Consider the following 21113-nt stretch of genomic DNA (forward strand, 5'->3'; position numbering starts at 1 on the left):
GACCCGGACCGAAGGCCCCAGTCTGAGCAGAGCAGAGTGCTGGGAGCTCCTGTTCTTCTCCACCGATTAATTCAACATTGATTTGTTAAGCTAACTCTAGTCAGGATTTTCATAGTAATCCAATTTTTCAATGTGACCATGGCATCCCTCTCTGTGAAGTTCTCAAGACTATTCTTGATGAAACTACCTGCTTAAGCCTTCATTTGACATTTAGTCAACTGAGAGTTGCCTGTCTGTTTTTACCTTGCATCTCAAACCATAGAATGGAAATCACGATCAAAAAAATGCACATGTGAATGCCACCATATTGCGGCGTAAAGAGCGCGTACCGTAATTAGGCACCGCAGTGCGCACTGGGCACAAACAGCCCGGCTGCCTCTGACTTGAGTCCACTTGGATCCATGGAGCTAGTGGATTTTCTAATAAACCATCTTCCATATTAAACTCTTAACTACCTGTGCTATATGTGCTGCGTTGAAATGAGAGGACGTTAAAGTTTACTGTTACTTTAGTGTGCCACCTTTGGCTTAGGATCTTTTTAGAACTGCCTGGGGGATGAAACCTTTCTTAGCTTTCATGTGCGGACTGGGAGAAGAGCTTCATTTTTGTAGCAAAACACTGGGATCCGGTTACTGGTAATTAACACATTAAAGACTGCACAACTTTTTGGGAGCCAATATATGAAAATCATCTCTGTGTCTCTGGAGCATAAATCTACCTTGTGCGCTTGCTAACACTTTAGCATACAGTATGTTAAAGGACAACTCCTGCGTGATTTGAGTTTTTGCTAATTTGCTGTTTTTATATGCATGTGCCACAATGAAAGATATTTTAAAATCAGTTTTGCCATACCACTTGGGCTCATTCACTCCCATTCAATTCCAAACGGCATAGAAAACAACTCTGGAGACTTAATTCAGTCAGTAAAGGTAATCCATCACTGTGAACGAGAGGCTGCCAATCACGTTTTGCAAAATTGCTTCAGAACGATAATATCAGGCTATAAACTTTTACATTTTTAAAGAAGTTCCGTTCACGGTTTCATATTATTGTTCAGGAACACTGCAAGAGCTAAGACGAGACAGACTTACCACCGTTTTCTACTCAAATATACCGCTTCCGGGTCATTACATATCCGATTTCTGCATTTTCCACTCCAAAATAAAACTTTTAACCACTAGAGCACAACAACAACTTAAATCTGGAGTCAATCGGATTTAAGTTTTGGTCGGTTGGTCGGTCGCATGTAACACATGCAATGAGTCATAATTTGGGCTCAAACATATGGGAGAGTCGTACACTTTTATTTTAACACAATACGTTCTTCAAACACAAAATGTTTTATGGTTTAGTACAATAGCCTCTTACTGTAATGTCTGACAAGATTGGAGAACACTTTGGGAGGGGCCGTGTCTCCATGCAGAACATTTCAAGATCCTTGATATTCTTTGGTTTGTCTTTGTGGACTGCCCTCTTCAATTCAGACCACAGATTTTCACTAGGTTTCTGGAAACAAGATGGCCATTGCAAAACATCGATTTTGTGTTCCCGCGACCATTTCTGTGAAGATTTTGATGTATGTTTGCGGTCGTTGTCTGGTTGAAAGATCCTTCCACAGCCAAGTCTCAACCTCCTGGCAGAGGCAACCAGGTTTTGGGCTAAAATATCCTGATACTAAGTGGAATTCATTATGCCATCAATCTTAACAAGATCTGGACCACTAGCAGTAAAACAGCCCCAAAGCATCAAAGATCCTCCATCATATTTCACCGTGGGCATCCGGTGCTTTTCCTTGTATGCAGTCGTCTTTTGTCGCCAAACATGCCGATGGTGTGCATGGCCAAAAAGTTCAATTTTGGTCTCATCTGACCACAACACACAATTTCAATTGTAGTTCCAGTGATGCTTGGCAAAGTTCAGGCGCTTCAGTTTATGGGTTGCACTCAGTAAGGGATCCTTTCCGGCAACCCTTCCAAAGAGCTTGTTGACATGGAGGAGGCGTATAACTGTTGATTTTGACACTTGATAACCTCAGCATTCCACTCAACTGTGCAGTTGTGAAACTGATCCTTGGGTTCCTCTTTGCCTCCCTCACCATCTTCCTCACTGTTCATGGGGACAATATGCACATGCGTCTTCTTCCTGGTGAATTTGCAACTGTTCCAGATTTCTAAAACTTTTTGATAATTGCCCTGACTATGCTTAGTGGTATTTTACTATCTGTCTCCTCTGAGTTGAAAGCTCTTTGATTTTCTACAAAGTGATGGATGACAAATGGATTTTACATGTGTGCAACCTCATATTTTGACCCCAGTGAAACAGGAAATGATGAAAGCAATAGAGTTTCTGGATTCTGAGATCAATAAAAAAAAAAAAATAGAATTTTATTTATTTTATACAATAAATTTTACTCATTTTCATGAAGGGTGACAATAATTCTGGAGTTAACTGTATATGTACCGTATATGTATCATGCAATTCCTGTATGATAATTTCTGAATTTTACAATGCATCAATTCACAGTAAATGAAAAAAAAATTGACTGACATGGACTGATTGCAATGCAACACTGAATTTAATTTTTGCAGTGGGATTTCAGTCTCTCTCTGTTTGCTCAGCTGTTTTCCTCAGTGTTTGGAATAGCCGACGGAAGAAGCATCAGACTTTGTTCTTCTTCTTCTTCTTGGTCTTTTTGATCTCTGAAAAATAAAAGAAGACAATCAATGCCTCAGTTCATCTTGATGAAAGTAGACATGAGCTACAGTGTGAGCGGACCTAATGAAGAACTCCTACCTGATGTGGTGTCAGAGGATTGTTTCACCTCCTCCTTCTCCTCAGTGCCAACCAGGCTGCTGGTCAAGCCTTCCTGGACTGGAGTAATGGCAGGAGCTTCAGTAGGGATGCTCACAGGAACCAGAGGAGCTTCAGTAGGGAGGCTCAGAGGAACCAGAGGAGCTTCAATAGCGAGGGTCAGAGGAACCAGAGGAGCTTCAGTAGGGAGGCTCAGCGGAACAACAGGGGCTTCAGTAGGAAGGCACAGAGGAACCACAAGAGCTTCAGTAGGGAGGCACAGAGGAACCACAAGAGTTTCAGTAGGGAGGCTCAGAGGAACCAGAGGAGCTTCAGTAGGGAGGCGCAGAGGAACCAGAGGAGCTTCAGTAGCGAGGCTCAGAGGAACCACAGGAGCTTCAATAGGGAGAATCAGAGGAACCAGAGCAGATGAACCAACAGCAGAGTCCATTTCTGGGCTTGGTGTTGTGTCCTCTTCCAGGCTGGGCTCTTCGCTCAGATCTCCATCAAGGGGGGTGGAGTTCACGGCTCCATCCACTACAGCTGGCTGGGTGGAATCATCTAGTTCCACCTAAAGAGGGAGAGAAGCCGTTTGAATTTTAGAATTTTTTTTTTCTTTTTTACTATACAGTATCTTATCCAGCTAATCGATCATACATCGCGCAGGTCTTCTAACCTCTTTGGTGGTCAGCACTTGTTTCTGTGGCTCGAACGTCACACAGATTTCCCCCACTGTGATGTCAACGATCCTGGTCAGCAGCTCTGGCCCAAAGCGCTTCAGCTTCTCCAGCAGGACATCTGGAGTGTACTTCTCTCTGACCTTGTTCTGGATAGCAAGGACCTTCTCATCCCGGATGGAGCGGGAGAAGGCGACCTGATGGTCTGTGGAGGTCAGAGAGGCGGAGAGCTTATCTTCAACGGCCTTCGTGAGTCCGACGGCCAGGTCACTGAGCTGCAGCGGGGGTACGGACGAGAGTATCGCCGGATTAATCCAGAAGCCCTGCAGCACTTTGGGCACAACCAGCATCATCACTTCCCGGGGTCCGAGGAGGCTGGAGCTGGGCTGCTGCTTCTCCATCAGGCTCCTGATGGCTTTGTCAGCCAGACGGATGATCTGAGGGTCTCTGACGATGAGAGTCGCTCAAAATGAGTTGAAATAACATTTTCTGAAAAGACTGAAAAGATTTCCCCATGGGAATCATTCAAGTTTCATCTTATCTCATAAATGTGACTTACTGAAAACAAGGACTGTTGGCTTCAGGTGAGTTGAGCACGATTCGGGCTAAAAACTCAATAACCATCATTTTCATGCTGATGTTCACCTCCCACATCTGAAACAAGAAATGGGATGCACCATTAAGATTTGACATATTTACAGGATCAATCTAGTGTTATGTGATCATTTACTTGAAATTGAGTCTTTTCATGATCTTGGTCCTACCAGCATGAGGAGAGGCTGGACACTTTCATCAAAACCCTCCAGTTCAAACCTCCACAATCTTCAAATGGAAAGAAAACAAAAGGTTCATCTTAACTGTTGCTCTATTTTCTTCTCATTAGTAACAGACTAGCTTAAAGGAATAGTTCACCCAAAAATGAAAATTCAGTCATTATCTACTCACCCCCATGCCAGTAGAAAATCGGGTAAAGTTTGTTAGTCCATACAACAGATGGGCAGACAGTTAAAAAAATTAAAAAATAATGGAAAATAACCATAAAATGGCTCCATGCAGCTCTTATAGCATAATCCAAGTCCCTTGAAGCCAAAAGATCCCAAAGTGACTTGAAAAGACTGACATTTACACCATTATTTAGCTGAAATCGCCACTCTAGCTGTTGATTTAAAAAAACGTCACGTTTGCGCGCACCCCGGCCTCGATAGGTAAGACCAGAGCCATATAGAGAGATCTCTCTATATGGCTCTGGGTAAGACTAGCTCGAATTACCAGAAACAAGACTTCCGGTTTGGCCGTTTAGCCTTCCAAATAAAAGCGCAAGATTTTAAAATAGAAATACTGTTTTAAAGCAATTACTTTGTTTTTAATTGTCAAATTCAGTAAGTGAGCACCCATATTAATGTTTGATGGCATAATAATAATGAAAAATGCCATAAAATGTGACATTTTTAACTTTAACTTTAAGCGCTGCATGTATTACACTGTGCAGAATACATACATCAAACATTAAACCGATTTTCTACTGCCATGGGGGTGAGTAGATAATGACTGAATTTTCTTTTTTGGGTTAACTATTCCTTTAACATTAGCAGAGTTAATGATAGATTGAGTGGTGGACTGTCTGTATGTCTCAGTAAGTCTCACCGCTCCCTGAGAGATTTCTTGCCCTGCTCCACCAGCCAGTCAGTCATGTCCTCAGCCGTCAGATCAGATGGGACCTGCTTTTGTTGCTGACGCCTCAAAAACTGCACCATCATTTTTTTCTACAAGACAATAGAAAACATCAGATGTTCTCATGTATAATCATAGGAGACACTTTACCAGAATTTGTCAGGTGTTTTATTTTGTGCGGGCCTGAAACAAAAGTGGTTCTTACTTGTACTTCATAGTACTTCCACTCCCAGCAGAGCTGTACAGTCTCTCTATACACCGGTACATTGAACAATACCTTTGAAGGAAATGAGATAATGTCACTCAAAAGCCTCTTATGCTACATACATACGGTACATCAGCTCAAAATCTTTACAATTTAACTGCAATAAACAATGCTCACATACCTTGATGGGTCTATAGATGACCCTGTCTCCTTCCATCCAGTCCATGGATGTTTTGTTACTGGATGACAAATCAACAGTGGAGAAACAACAATCAAACGCACAACCAAACTCACAACTACAGAACAGAGGTAAAAGCACTCAAACACAGTTGATACTGGTGGCTGAAATGAACTGAGGGTGTTCAGGGAGAAAGTTTCTCTGGAAGACGGAATGGACTTATTGTTGAGTCACTGGGAGTAGAATTCAGCTCTTTATGACAGACAGATCCTGTTTTGGTTCAACTGTTCAGGCAGAGATGACCAGGGAAAATACATGTCTGGGCAAATATGATCAGTATCAGTAAGTTGCCTTTATATTTTTTATTTAATCACACAGGAATGTCTTTTTGCAAGGCAACACTTGAATAGATGTTAATCCTGTGTTTTGACTTGGTCAGTTGGTTGGTATTGGGAGTGTAGCCTACATTGCCCTAAAAAACTGTCAGGTGTATCAGCACTTTTACATCCTTGATATGCACACTGTGCAACATTTTGGTCAACATTGCAGGATTACACAGCCCAAGTAGATGGATAAACACTCTCACATTGTCTACATGGCAACTTCTAATGCTATGGTATTATGCTGCAAGTCTGACTTCAATTCCTGTTGACTGACACGTTGCCTTGTCATCTTCTCCAAAATGTTGCTTGTTGTATCACAAGCTTTAGGTCCAAGATGCACAAGCAACATTTTGCAGCTGTGGAGAAGGGAAGTATTGCTTACAACAGGGATGGGATTGGCAAGCAGGACAAAATCAATGTAACCACACTGGCTATAGGAGAATAATGAAAAAATACTTACATACTTTACATTGCTTCACAACATTTCCCATGTATCATGGCCCTTATTCCTTCCTCTAACACATTACACTGAGTTGATTTATTAAAAAGTAACTTTTACTTTACTTATTTTTAATTGAGTAGGTGTTTACACCAGTGATTTTCCTTCTGCTTAAGTAAAATCTCAGCAGACACTTCCACAAAATTCAGCGTCACGGGGCTGTTAGACTCTTAGTCTTGTTATGCTATGGCCTGTAGGTTCATAACTTAGAAAAACAAAATCTCAATATTCATCACTTTAGCGTTCTGGCTAACTCTGCTAACTTCAGTATGTAAACAAATCAAGTTATGCTTGAAGTCTCACAGGAAGAGGGATCTTCTGCCATTGAAAGTGTTTTCTATTAATAGAATTGTAGGCCTATTTTACCAATCCCCTAAACAAGCCTGGCAAGTTTACATGTGTGCCATTAAAATTAGCCAGCGTTAGAGCTGACACAGGTTCTCATTTCCTCACTTTTAGGATGCTAGTTGCCTATAATTACTTAACATACTGTATGCTAAAGCACTAGCATTAAAATAACTAAATATAGTCTTGTTATTATGAAAACAATAGTTATGATATATTATTTAAAACAAATTAATTAAAGAATAAAATCAATTATTAATTTATTTACTGGTGATATATATTTCTGTATTTATTTATGTAATTATTTTACTGACACATTTATTTAATTATGACTAATATGGTCATCCATAAAAAGTTTTACAGCATAGGAATTAAAGTATTTTGTGAATTGAACTCAAAGAAAAAAAATGGCTTCAGAAAATCAGTTTAATAACTTTTCAGAAAACAGTTTAACTTTTTACAAAATATACAAGTTTAGTGACACTCCCTCCCTGTCCCAAAACATGGCATATCCCATTTACCATTACCATAATGTCATGTACATAGCTGTAAAAATGCTAAATAAACTGGACAATCCCTCAACCAAACCAATTTTGGTGGTCATCTGCACAGGATTAATTAAAAAAAAATGGTGGTGAAATATTCATGATATCCCCAAGGGCATTTGGCACATTTACAATAGTGACTCTTCATCATGCAATTCCCATATGAGATATGGACATGTGGCACATGGCCAATACCACAGAAACCTACAGATAAGGGCGCAAACAGATGATCTACTCTTATAAAAAATTTAAAAAAAAAAAGAAAAATCAAAAAAAGGCCTGTATCAAAAGTATGTGAAATCGTCATGGTGATTACAGATCAGTTCTGCCTCAAAGAAATTTGCACATGACCTATCCAGCCTCCATCTTGTGCGGTTAAGTAACTACAACGTTGAAGTCAATTCTTCAGATACAGAGAGCATACAGCAGTGGTAAAAATGGGTATGAACCTAATTTCTTTTACATAGTTTCATAGGTTTTGGAATTATGAATGGAAAAAATATACACATACAGATGATCACAAACGTAGCCAAAGAAAGTCGAGCATTCATTCCGCAGCCAGATACTTGACAGAAAACTGCCTTTTTGCTATCAAGTTACAGAGACAAGATAGGAAGCTGTAAGAAGGGATGGTAGATGAAGGCCTGGCAGGGTTCTACTCAGGGAACAAGACCAGAGTGGATCTTACAGTCAAGTAAAAACAAGAAAAGGACATTCAAACCCCTCTGGTGAATGGCCTGCCATGTAAGGGCCTCTGAAAGTCTCCATCATGAACAGAGAAAGGGTGAAGAAAGTTCAACCAAGTCCACCGATCATTGTCCATTCTCTGGGGAAGCGAGGGGTGAATGAATGGCATTGGGTTGGGGTGGATTTCAGAAACATTGCTCGGGCTGTGTGTGAGACGCGGACTAGATGTTACGTGGTGTTCATCATCTTCCGCTTCTTCAGTCTTTCCCGCCAGTCTGCAGGGAGCGCCTCAAAGTTGGCATTCTTCCCAGCTTTTCCCCTGAAGGAGAAATAAAAACAATACAACAGTTAAAATACAACGGTGAAAGGTATGGAGAAGGGTAAAGAGTTCCCATGGAGGATAAATACTCGAGAAATTCTGAAAGAACACAGTGGAACCACACTGACATATTTACTGTTCCATAACATCTTTGAAACTTCCCTTCTCCTTATTTTTCTAGTTAGAATACACAGTTCGGAAGAAAACTAGACAATTCTCAAGAGACCAGTCAAGCTTGTGTGGGGAATATATTTAAATGACAATCTGTACATTTAAAAAAAAAGGCAATTGTGAACAATCCCTTAATGGAAGCGGTCGTCTGTAGCATCTTACGTCACGAGCTGCTGCTGCTTCCACTCCTCGATGCTCTTCTTGTTGAGCTGATCCCTGTCCTCGTCACTGGAGCTGCTCTTCTCCTCTTCGTCCAGCTCTTTCTGGATGCTCTGCCACTTCTTCACCAGAGAGGGCATTTTGGTCTTACTCTTCTTTGACTGCGGAGTGAGGGGAAAACAGGGGTGTGGTGAGAGAGCAGTGTGTGACGAGGAAAACTGCTACAAGTTCTTTTGTGGGTGGATCTTTAAAAGTGTAGATTCTCCAGGAATGTCTTGTTTATACAATCTTTACATTATTCCAGAAAAGAAATTCAGTCCTTAAGGCTTTGTTTCAGGTAACTATTGATCTTGTTTCACCGAGCCTAAAATGTCAACTCCAATACTAACCTTATCCTTTTTCAGTTTCTTGGTCTTGTCTGCGGGCAGAGTTTTGGCTCCAGGAGGGTCGAAGGGTGGCTGGGATGTGGGCAGTGGTGGTTGAATGGGGACAACTGGGATGGGTGGAGCGGGGGCTTCAGGAGGGGGCGCAGGGGCAGCGACCGCCGTCATACCCCAATACGCATTTGCTGACATTACAGGGGCTGTAGATACAGAAGAAAAAACACTATAATTACTGAGTATTCACTTAAAAATGTTGATAAAAGCATAGTCGGAATTAATAGCTGAAGGTCTGCATTTTTGCACCACGTTTCCCTTTTGATCTAAAATTATACATTTATTGTGTACAAATCAACAATCAATTTCACTTCATGCCCTGAATACTTTCATCCTTATGTACACTTTAATTATAGCCATATACCCCAACGTGTTTAATTTTAGTGATATTTTTCCTTCAGTGGGCAAAAAAAAAGAACTGCATTAGTATTTCTGAAAAACTGCTTGTTTCAACAAAGGTTGCAAACAATGTACAGCAAGTCGCAATTAGGATAGTTCGAACACAAACGCAGTGAAAAAGTGAAATTTTTGTTCCCCACCATGTGATAAGTATCTGCCATAGCAAAACAACTTAATAAAATGCTAAATGTTACGGTATTGGTATAAGTTTGCACAGCTGGACATTGTCTTTCCCATACATCATCAACATATAACTGCAGATGTTGTGTAACTTGTGTAGTGACATCTTGAGGACTTTTTTACCTGCACTGGCAGCAGGTTGGGTGTAGAGAATGGGACTGCTGCCAATAGTGATGGCTTTAGTCAGCTGACCAGCTTTACGCTTCTGACCCTTCCCCAAGGGGACTGAAGACTCCACAATCTGTTTGAATGACAAGGAGCATGATAAAAGATAAATGCTGCTGGGCACAGGCCCCTTATATTTTGAATTCACACATTAGCATTAAAAGACGCTGCTATTAATAGCGGCGTCCTTGATTCCTTCCATACCTTGGTGCTAGCAGCGCCTGGAAGTAAAGTAGACCTCCCGCTGCCATCTTCCTCAGTTCCAGGGGCTGGGGGCTCCCCGTCATCATCATCCATCTCCATCTCTACCTCCATGATCTCTCCATCACTGTCAGGAGGGGGAGGAGGTGGAGGTGGCGAGCCTGGGGGAGGAGGCGGAGGCGGGGGGTAGTCGGAAGGTGGAGGCGGGTTTTCAGGAAGAGGTGGCTGGGAGGCGGACCAGAATGGTGAAGCGCTGGGCTGAGGAGGGGCAGGTGGGGCAACAGCGGCATAGCTAGATGATCCTGTTGAAATAAAAAGCCAATAAAGCATGGTGTTATTAAGGAGAGCATTTTGTCAAATTAGTTTGTGCCTAATAACGCATGGGAATTCATGACTAAGGAATACCGGCATCAATACCACAAAGCTGCACACGTTTTAACAGGAAATGAATTTAAAGGCACAGTAATTCAATACAGGTCTGTCAAGTTCTTACAATTTAAAGTCACAATTAATAGGCAGGCTATCTACCAGACTGACCTGTGATCCCAGCAGTGGGTGCAGATGCGGTTTTGGCATCTCCTTGGCTGGATGTCTGCGTCTGGGAGGCTTGGCTGTCCTTCATCTCCTCTTCCTTTTCATCCTCTGCTGGGAAATCCCACTGGGAAGCACTGGTCCGGTCGTTCACATAGAAATACCGCCTGTGCTCTCTAAAAAGTGGGACAACAGAGATAGAAGGCAAGAGTCTCAACAGCTGGCCTTGCACCTGGCTGAGTGGCATGATACCCTGGGACAGTGGGGCGAGGGAGTGGACAAAATGGCCACATTGGGGGGCGGTAATGTTGGTCTGGACAGCCACTTTAGCCATCCAGGAGACCGGCCGAATTGGAGTGATTATGGACGTGGATAGGGAACCCACCTTGCTCTCAAAAAACAAATAAATGAAAAACAAATCATCTTTAGGTCCTGAAAGTCTGCTCAAAAGTAGCATTCAGCAGCTCACACCACGGTTGTCAGAAATGTTCCATGTTTTAGACAACCATTCCCTCCCAGACACAGGAAGACGCCAGGGGGAAAGCATCATCATCAACAACCAAAGGCCAGAAAACAACAAGCACACAGTGAACTCTTTTACATCAGAAAAGTCTAAGAGTTTTCTCTCAATCAAGAAAATAAAAAACAGGAAGACATATGAAATAGAGTTGGTCTGACCTGCTGGATCCCCGTCATCGCTCCGTCTTCACCTTTTATTTGATGCGTGTGACACTCGTCGCTTCCAGGGCGTCACTCTGTGTCTGCATTTCATTCGGGGGGCTGTAGTCCTGTAAAGTGCAAGGCTCTCCCACGCAACCAACCTTCCTACCATTACCCCCCCTCCTTTCCACTGACTGGACCCCAGTTCAGTCTACAAATGCCCTCAAAAGCAAGGGCTTAAGTGTCTGTGCTATTGGGACAGGGAGTCCTCTCTGTGGCGGGTCTATTTAACGGGAACCAGGCTGGCCCAGAGTGGATGCTCCCTTATCAGTACAGGCAAGGCAGAGTGCCAGGATTGCATCACAGAAACCTGAAGAGTCTGTTTCTGGTATGTATTCTGATCCACTTGGTTAAGCTTCTCCCCAAGTCATGTTACAAAGTCTGCAACCCCGGCACTGAGGGGGGGTGTAGTCACACGGTAAGGTTTTTGGGGGACGAGGGAGTTTAGAGATGTGAAAGGTAAGGAGCGCGTACCTGTCCCAGTGGCAGGACCAGCCTTTAGGGGTGGCGTTAAGTTCGTAATGTTTTATGTGTTCGGCAGCTTCTTGCAGCCTGCGGCGAAGATAGACCCCGTTCAGAGCGCCCTCCCTCCAGTCAGCGATCCGCGTCTGAAAGACACAAAGGAGCAAAAGATGCACCAAGAGATGGGAGAGAAAAGGGGAGGGACAGGAGAGAAAAGATAAATGATAAAAGCCCAGAGAGTAGAAGTGGGAGGATAAGAAGGAGACAGAAAGAGAGGACAGAAGAATCAAGAGATGGATGAGTAACACAGAAGAATAATTACAGTAAGGTTCGAGAATGACACCTTGTGATGGATCATAATGAGAATTTTAAATATTAAATACTACCACATGGCTGTGTGCAAAATGGTATGAAACAAAATTAAGTATTAAATATTTTAGAGGTCGCAGTGGGATGGCTACAACTGGAAGCTAGGATAACTTTGCTTAGAACCTGAACCATAATCTTCTCACCTCCGTTTGTAGCAGAAGCAACTGAAAGTTTGAGATTGCCTTTTTGTTTATCCCCAGGAACTCCATCTTGCTGGTTAAGGTGTTAGCTAGCTCTCCGATCTGAAACTAAAACAATGTAAGCATGAAACAATTGTCTTACAGTTGTCACTTTATTAGGATCATCACCGTTATTATCACCATCATTATCACTATTATTATTATTACTATTATGCTGTTGTTACCTTGAGCTCCGGTGTTTCCACCTCCTCCTTTACCACAGCTTTTAAAGCAGTTTTCTCCTCAGTATTGTCTGCTTCATCTTCATCTACTTCTGCAGCCTTCTCTAAAACTTTAGATTGTGCTACAAGACACAAAAGAAGCATTTTAAGTATGCAGGAATATTATCCATACCTAAGCAGTATAAAAGGTTGGTTGTTTCTAGTATAGAAAACAAATTTTTCAATCGTTTAGGCCACACAGAGCCCTGCATATGGGATATACATACAGTATGCGCTCATACACAAGACAGCACCGTAGAAATCAAACAAGCATCAACCAGTTCCAGGCTGATTAATGTACATGCAAATACCAGGAAGTAGCTTGGTGATTTTGTGAACTGTTGTGGCTGTGTCAACGCATGAATTAATGTTTTGTTCAGCGATTCTCTTAGTTACAACACTGTGCTACCACAGCACTTTAAAGTCAATGTAGTTTCACTCACTCCAATCATGCATACCCCCCACCCCCCCCGAGCACCTAGACAGCATGCGGACTTGTAATTATTTGGACTCACCTGTGTCTGTGTTCTCCTGTGTGTCTGACCCTCTACTGTTGGAATCTGGGCTCGCTGCACGGAGGAAGGCAGTCTTCCACCGGGCTTTCTTCAGAGGAAGGCCACGAGAACCAGAGGCTTCCTGGCTCGTCTCAGAACAAGGACTGGAGCCCCCTGCACTCCCATCACCCTCCTCCAGTGCCCGCAGCTCAGCCTACGAGTCAGAGGTTTGGTTAGAGCTACATCACACAGACTGTGTTTCAACAGTAGATCACAAGAAATGGGTTCATGACAGACGTCTCAATGTTTCACAAGGACAAAAACACATCCTCTGCAGCACACAAACCCACCTTTTTCCTCTCCAGAGCCAGTTCCAGCTCCATAGTGTCCTCCTCTGTCTCCTCCTCAGCATCAGAGTTCTCTTCCGACTGATTCTTGCTAGAGAGTTCTTTCTGGACAGTAGGGAGTGCGTCTGTGTCACCCAGAGGGGTAGAGGGGGACCCGGGAAGGCGACCACCTTCCCCGTCAGAGTCCAGACTGTTCTCCTTGTCCTCCAAACCTCCAAGCAACTTTTTCCTCCACTTCTCCTCTGCCTCTTTCACTTCAGAGGGGATAAGAGGACCAAGCAGAGAGGCAGCCACTCCTCGACGCTCCTCCTCTTCGCTTGTGAGGGCTACAACGCTCTCTATAACCTCCTTTAAGACAAGCATATGATGACAGATTAGAACTCTGAATACATTTTTTTGCTTCATAGAATCAAGTTTATTTCAATTTGTATTGAAACTTACCTTTGCTTTTGGCTCCTTCTTTGATGCTGGGGCTGTAGCAGATGCAGTGTTTTGCTCTGCCTGATAACCTGTCTGCGTTGTACCATTTCCATTAACAGCAGAGCTACAAAGGAACACACACCAAGAGATCAGATGCAGGTCCCTTGATTAACTTTACTCTATAGTTGGATTCCTTTACTGGAAAGGGCATCCAGAAAACCAAAAACCAGTATACCTGGACATGATAGGTATGGCCTCAATGTCTCTGACTTTAAGGCAAGAGCTATGCACATTTGTGAAACATACTCAGGCTTGTCTGTATTATGTAATATGAGCAATGCGCTCTTACCTGTTGGCGTACTGCTGCAGGCCTTGCACCTGATCAGCTAAATAATGAGGTAGCTCCCAGGAGACCTCGTTGGTCAGCGTGTTCCAATAGTAGTAGCAGCCGGAGTTATCATCCCACACCTCCTGCCAGTCTCCCATTTCCACACCCACTGGAATAAGAAGACATAGACATTTAAAATTCTTACAAATTTAGGCTATGCCCTGAATGATTTCTATGAAATTGTAGTAACTTTGAGGGTATAACCTAAACATCTTCCAAACACTGCCATATTGGTTATGGCGAATGGTGAATTTTTCCACTTAAACAGTCACTTTGGCAAGTAACCAAGCAGTATTCTGAAGTTCTTTTCCAATCTAGAATTATTTTTTTAACCAATATTTAAAAATTAAGTGGCCGGGTGTTTTTCCAACTCAACCAGAAATTGTGGCCAGGGGGATAAATATGATTGTTTCCTTCTCTTATGTACACTACTTTAATAAATATGTCACTGCTTTGTTGTATTATAATAGACACAGCAAAAAGAGCACACTGCCAACCAAAATCTTGCAGAACAGGCACACTTTATTTTGAAAACTGCACAGATAGTTACCTCCAGCTAATGAGTACTGAGTATTGTACTCAAACTCAGCCGCAGTGCTTTGTTGATCCTGTCCCTCATTGGCTGCTGTTTGCTGAGCATTAAGTTCAGGTCTTGGCGGGATGGTAGCTGGGACTGAAGGGTTAGATGTGGGATCATCTGAACTTGGCTGAGTGGTAATTGCATCAATTTCCTGTACCAGGGAAGAAGGACATTGGGGATTAATATTTTTGCCAAAACAAATTATTTTTCATTCCCAAGAATGACCCCCATTTTTCTTAGCAATCCCTGCCCATCCCATTAAACAATAATGACATTTCTTAATGCAAGACTAGGCCTAATTTAGTAACCCACCTAAAATCTATTTTAAAACTTGGAAAACAAAAACCGCAGTCTACTAAATTGTTTAGGATTTGCCCGTCACCTATAACTATCCAAGATTGAGGTAGGCCAACAGATGTTGTTACAATTTCTCCTTTTAGTTTACCACTACACACTGTGCTGCCTTCATAACTTATCTCCTCCAAAGATTTTCACTTTAATGTAGCCTACGATCTTCTCAGTAGGCCAAAACATATGGTGGAGGCTGTGTTGCACCATGTTTCTAGTAACGTTATAAAATTTATACCAGATGGCCTTGAGTGATTTCTGCAGGTCCTACCATAATAATACAACTCCTACATGAACCATTGTGCTGAACCATTTGAGCACTGACTGCATTTGTTTTGCTCAGTCAGGGGGTGTGTATGCAGCACAGATTGGAAAGGAGGGGTGGAGGCAGGTTTTGTCTTTGTTTTGATTTACATTCTTCTCATCTTTGCGCCTGCAGGGGTGCCATTTTACAAAAATCTTACATAGTATAACTTTAACAATACAGTTAAAGATCAACGCTGATGGTTAAGGCAGGAAGCAAATGATACATACCGCCATGAAGTTGGCCAGTGTACTGTCAATGTCGGCTGACTGGTTGTGTTGAGACTTCACAGTTGAATGCTGGGAGTCACCAGTGTCCTCGTCGTCACTGTCCTCGTAGGCTCCAAGGAGGGACAAGCCCTCTAAAGGTTGAGACAAAACAGTGCTTTGTTAATTCATATGACTATTTCTCCATATATGTGAGCCAATGAAATACAAACGGCCCCGCCACACACACACAGACACACACACACATCTTACCTGTGGCCTTTACTGTGGGGGCCTTCATGTTTGTGCTTCTTTCTCTCAAGAATCTGTGTGCATCCCCTTCCTGTTCGTCTGTAAATAGAGTTAATCACGTCGTTAAGCTTCTATTGTGGCTAGAGGAAGCTAACACATGCATTTAACTATTAGACGATGGCGAAGCGTAAATATACTAAAGGACTCATCCAAAGCTTTTCATAATGTAACATTAGCCAACACAGACTTGATAGCTACCATTTAGCCCACATACATCCCGTTGTGTCTCTCCCTTACAGACAAAGCTAGTAAAAAAAATAACGTTATTGATGTTTTTCTTTAGGTTAGCTAACTAATTGAGTTGTTCAGCAGCCGTTAGCTATTTTAACTAACAACACACCTAACGTTAACGCTGCAGAAGCATTTAGCTAGCGAGCTAGCTTAGTATGCTAGCCGATATCCCAAATATCCGTTAAGTGTAACATCGTGTGAGCTACATAGCGTTATTATATATAACGTTATTTATGTCGGCGACAAAATACATCCGCGCGAGTTACAGGCGACTAATCAAGCAGATGGCGTTAGGTGAATTTATTTTCTTTTGTAACAGATGGGCCCATTCTTCTCAACCCCGACACTTTAGCATTAGCCTGTCCGCTAGCAAACCAAGCACTTCGCACGTTACATTTACCTTCTGATCCCGAAGCTGCCTCTTCCCTCTCCCCAGCAGTCCCACTGCGGAGCCCAGGTGGTGAAAGCTGTAGTATTGTTCTCCGACCAACTGTTCCTCCTGTAAGACGAGTTTTCTTTCCCATCCCTGCCCGAGGGCCTACTAAAGTCCGCTGGCGTTTGATCGAGAGGCGTTGGGCTTCGGAGCTGCCACAAAAGAAGCGATGAACTTCCGGGTCAAAGGATGTTCCGTGTTCTGCGGTTGTGTTGTCTAGCTGCAGCTAATTTGCTAACGAACGCAGTTTAAAACCTCCTTGGTTTAAAAGCCAGGGGAAAATATCAACGGACAGCTGAGAAGCCAGACATGTTTTAATTTTTGCTAAGTTTCTCAGCCTGGCCTTGCGCGCTGACACGTTTATCTGCTGTAAATGATGTTGGGCTCTCAGTGATGTGAGTGGTAGCTCAACAGACAAGTCATGGGAGGGTGAAGAAAAACAATTAAGAAGCTTCGGAGGGGAGGCACCCACTGATATATAAGGATAGGACCCACCTCGGGAGCAACATCCAACGTCTCGAGAGAGCTCAAAGGCAAAACTGCCGAGTGTCAAGACTGGATACCGTTACTGGAGACTGGAAGACACCATGGGGGGTGTGATGGGACCGGTTCTGCTGTGGCTGCAGGATGTGGCTGCTGTTACTCTCCTCAAAGCCCGTCGGACTTTACTTCAGGCTGCCATCCTTTGTTGTGTTCTACTTCTGCTGCTTTGGGTGTCTATCTTTCTCTATGGAAGCTTCTATTACTCCTACATGCCCACTGTCAGCTTCTCTACCCCTGTGCACTACTACTACAGGTCTGACTGTGATGCCTCCGAGTCAGGACTTTGTTCATTCCCTATGGCCAACATCTCACTCCTGAAGAATGAAAAAGACCAGGTGATGGCTTACGGTCAGCCATATCGAATATCTTTGGAGCTAGAGATGCCGGAGTCTCCAGTGAACGAACAGCTGGGCATGTTCATGATCAAGATGTCTTGCTACACTAAGGGTGGTAAGACTGTCTCATCGGTGGGACGTTCTGCCATGCTGCATTACCGCTCCAGCCTTCTGCAGACCCTGAGCACTTTACTGTTCTCTCCTCTGCTGCTGACTGGCATGGCAGAGCAGAAGCAACTACTAGAAGTAGAACTCTTCTCAGACTACAAGGCGAATGCTTATCAACCCACTGTCGGTGCAGTCATCGAGGTCCAGTCTAAACGAGTGCAGATCTATTCATCCCAGCTTCGTATCCATGCTTACTTTACTGGAATAAGATTTGTGCTGTACAACTTCCCCTTGACCTCTGCAGTGATTGGTGTGGCCAGCAACTTCACCTTCCTCAGTGTCATTGTGCTTTTCAGCTACCTGCAGTTCATATGGGGCGGCCTGTGGCCTCCAGAGCAACTCAGAATCAGGGTCATGATGGGGGATAACACCCGCTTCCAGCAGAGGAAAGAGGAGGCTCGCAAGCGCATGGAGACGGCATCGTCACAGAAGGAACCTGAAGCACCCAGTGTGATTGGATCTGTGGATGATCCGTCTGATTTTCAGGGAAATGACACAGCACCGGAGCCGTCATCAAAGAGGCCCTCAGTAGTCCCAGACGCCCCCGAGGCTGCCGATGCAGATACAAACGGCAAAGGGCCTCATGACTCTGAGGGGCCTGAGGAGAAGGAAGGCTCAGACACGGTGTTGGAGGGATGCCAGCTGCCTCACCAGGCTGAATCCACTCTCCGACAGAGACCCGGGCCCTGGATGAGCCTGTGAACCACAGGGCTGCATGCAAACAGATACCTACTGTATAATGCCAGTAATGTGCCCGTTTCTTTCACAGGTGTGAAAGTTATTGGGCAGACTCAAGCAAGTCGTTGGCACAAATACAGATGCATGTGAAAATATTCCCTGTCTTGTTTTAGTTTAGACTTACTGTCCTGTCTTGATAACACGTTTACCTCATTGTAACCTGAAAATGTTTACTCGCTTCTTTTGCCTTAGTGTTTTGTGACATCTGAATTACGATGATACCCACAGCAGGAGGTGTTACATTCCTACTTTCAGTACTCCTTCGCTCGTCCAACAGTCAAGCTATATTGCCAGTAGGCATTTGGCATTATCATCAGGCGTCAGCCATCGAGTTAACACACCCTTTTGAGTCAGCTGAACCTGCTCATGTTGTGCTGCTGCTTCTGACAGTGAGGTGGCATTTTCTCACATTAAGACCAGCTTACATTCAGCTGTCAGTGGATGACGCACACATCCTGCCTATCCTCCCATCATAAAAAAAGGCAATTGTGATTCAGATTGTGCTTGTTCTGTTTACCTGGTCAAACATCAGTATTCTTGATCCTACTGTTGGATGCAATACAACATTCTTCCATGTAGTTCCCCTATAAGGGTGAACGTGCAAAACAAGATTTTGACTGCATTTTGCATCCTCAAAGCCGTTCCACACTCATTTAGACGATTGACGTAAACATGCCTCATGACACTTTTTCTCAGCGGCTCAGTCAGAGCAATTTGATTTGGAAATTTAGCCTGAGAAAGCAGCCTTGTTTTTTTTTTCTTGGAAAGTAAGTTCCAAGAAAAAAAATGTTTTGTGGGTCCAGCCTAAGGGATTTAAGCAATTTGGTGCATTTTCAATGCATATTCATCTTGCAATTAGATAAGTTCCGCCTTAATGTTATTTAACTGCCATAGCACATTTACAGATCCAACATGGTTACAAAGTTGTACTTCATTTCCTGGTATCTGCATCCAATGTCTGTTACAATGTAGTTCTTAACCCTGCAATTTGATGTTGTGAAAAATGGTGTTCTCTTTTATTGTTTTGTTGTCACAGGGGACTATGAAGGTATTTTAGATAGGTATGTTAGGCAATATAGGAATATTATCTTTTCTTAACTTTTAATTATTTAACCTTGAGATACATAGATAAGAAGGAAAAGTGTAGTTATTGTTTGGAAAATGATGCTGGTCAATGGAGCTAATGAAGTGAAGGTAATGTAGAAATTGTTGGAATGTGGCTCTATGTTTTTACCTACACTTCATGGGAATTAGGGTTTAAGCAAGTTTATGGAAGACTTTGTGCAAGTTGTATAGGATTTGATACCAAAGATATTGTTAGATAAGACAAGGCAGTGCACTTCTGTGATGTGTCATCTTGTTCTCTGCACTGCAAAATATCATTGTACATGCCTCTGGAATTAATACAAAAGTCGATGTTATTTATGCGTTGATACAAATCTAATAAATGCTATGAACACATATATTGGTGCACTTCACTTTCTTTTTTTATCTTAATTTCTAGTCTTGGCGAGTGCAACATTTCCCACCTGTCAGATAATAACTCAACTCTTAAAAACCAACAGAATTTCTGAAGATATTTCTTACATGCCCCATGAGCACTTACACATTTTAAAACTTGCTTTGGTTCAGCTTGTATTGAGTACACCTTATAGTATTTTGTTACTATAGAAATAACTGTATACTGTACATTTATCTAACAGTTAAGTGTTTGGTGCTTTAGAGTTTTTGGCTTGACCCATTGACATGAAGCCATGCCAACTCAGGTAGTGGTAAACAGTTCACCCAAAAAATGATTTTCCCTTTCAGGTTGTTTCATTTGATTAATTATCAGAAGAAGCCTAGGGCCTGAAAACAATTTTGCATTTCACAAGAAAACAATTTTGCAATTCACAAGTTCAAATTTGATATTCTTGAACCTAATTCAACATGTTAAATCACTAAAAGAATTTAGAGGCATTTTGGAACAAATCTAGACATAAAGTTGAATAGTAGGTGAACAAGATAGAAGAACAAGACATTGATGAGAATCAGTTTAATGGTAATTCAAAATGTGAGTCTGCTGCATGCTGATGAGAGCAAGGCCAGCCAAAGTTACAGTTTCAGATTTACAACACTGCATTTTGCCACCTGAAAGCTGATTGTAATGCCACAAGTAAAAATTAGAATTGAAAAATTGAATTAAAATAAAATTAGGAGAAGTTAGGAGAGTTTTAGGTAAAATACATCATATATGTATGCAATAAGTAAACACAATTTGCAATCTACATGTTGATCAACCCTGTAAGAGCGTTGGCAAATAGTAACCAAGTTGATGTGTTGAGGCTTGTGTGATAACATGGAACGCTTGTACATGAGATCTTCATGAGTTTCAATATGATTTAGAGTTTTGTGAATAAAATAGCTCATTGTAGACAGATTATGCCTGTGCCCCCTTACAAACCTCACAAAACTGCTCTTAACTCTTTAAAGACAGATCAAAGACAGTTTGCTGAAAATCCTGTGACTTGAGAAGGTGTCCACAGTGTATACCCAATGATGAAATGTATACTTGAATGATAAAATAGACAGATGTCTCTATACAGTCTTTGGACTTGTAGAATTATCTAAGGTCATAACACACAACAAAATAGGTGTCATCTTTTACAGGAAGCTGGATGAAATTGAAACAACTGAATTTGTGTTTATGCTATAAGAAACACACACATTTCCACATATGTACAAGCGCTGGTATGCAGCCCATTTAAATCTCACTTTTTGCCGTTTTGCTCAA

The 21113-nt window shown here is 42.5% G+C and overlaps 2 protein-coding genes across 2 annotated transcripts; one reads left to right on the forward strand and one right to left on the reverse strand.

Annotated features, from left to right (window-relative positions):
- Positions 1-7156: 7156 nt before the first annotated feature.
- fnbp4 (formin binding protein 4) lies at positions 7157-16719 on the reverse strand. Its single transcript, XM_071900287.2, has 17 exons — positions 16524-16719; positions 15854-15931; positions 15605-15735; positions 14693-14873; positions 14104-14251; positions 13776-13878; positions 13338-13682; positions 13009-13201; positions 12458-12576; positions 12237-12341; positions 11737-11870; positions 10549-10718; positions 10015-10313; positions 9769-9886; positions 9019-9212; positions 8633-8790; positions 7157-8299 (listed from the first exon to the last, which is right to left on the reverse strand). Exons 1-17 carry the CDS (start codon positions 16645-16647, stop codon positions 8209-8211), a joined length of 2691 nt encoding a protein of 896 aa, XP_071756388.1. The 5' UTR covers positions 16648-16719; the 3' UTR covers positions 7157-8208.
- Positions 16720-16824: 105 nt separating this feature from the next.
- LOC139912477 (seipin-like) lies at positions 16825-19788 on the forward strand. The gene has a single exon (XM_071900290.2). The coding sequence runs from the start codon at positions 17144-17146 to the stop codon at positions 18302-18304; it is 1161 nt and encodes a 386-aa protein (XP_071756391.1). The 5' UTR covers positions 16825-17143; the 3' UTR covers positions 18305-19788.
- Positions 19789-21113: the final 1325 nt, after the last annotated feature.

The sequence above is a fragment of the Centroberyx gerrardi genome, chromosome 4 (genome assembly GCF_048128805.1).
Source record: "Centroberyx gerrardi isolate f3 chromosome 4, fCenGer3.hap1.cur.20231027, whole genome shotgun sequence".
Lineage (NCBI taxonomy): Eukaryota > Metazoa > Chordata > Actinopteri > Beryciformes > Berycidae > Centroberyx > Centroberyx gerrardi.

Coding starts and splice junctions, on each gene's coding strand:
- fnbp4 (XM_071900287.2), bottom strand. CDS start 16,647: ATGGGAAAGAAAACTCGTCTTACAGGAGGAACAGTTGGTCGGAGAACA. Junction 14,874..15,604: donor CACTGGCCAACTTCATGGCG/GTATGTATCATT, acceptor TCCCTGGTACAG/GAAATTGATGCAATTACCAC. Junction 11,871..12,236: donor TGCTTCTGCTACAAACGGAG/GTGAGAAGATTA, acceptor TGTGTCTTTCAG/ACGCGGATCGCTGACTGGAG.
- LOC139912477 (XM_071900290.2), top strand. CDS start 17,144: ATGGGGGGTGTGATGGGACCGGTTCTGCTGTGGCTGCAGGATGTGGCT.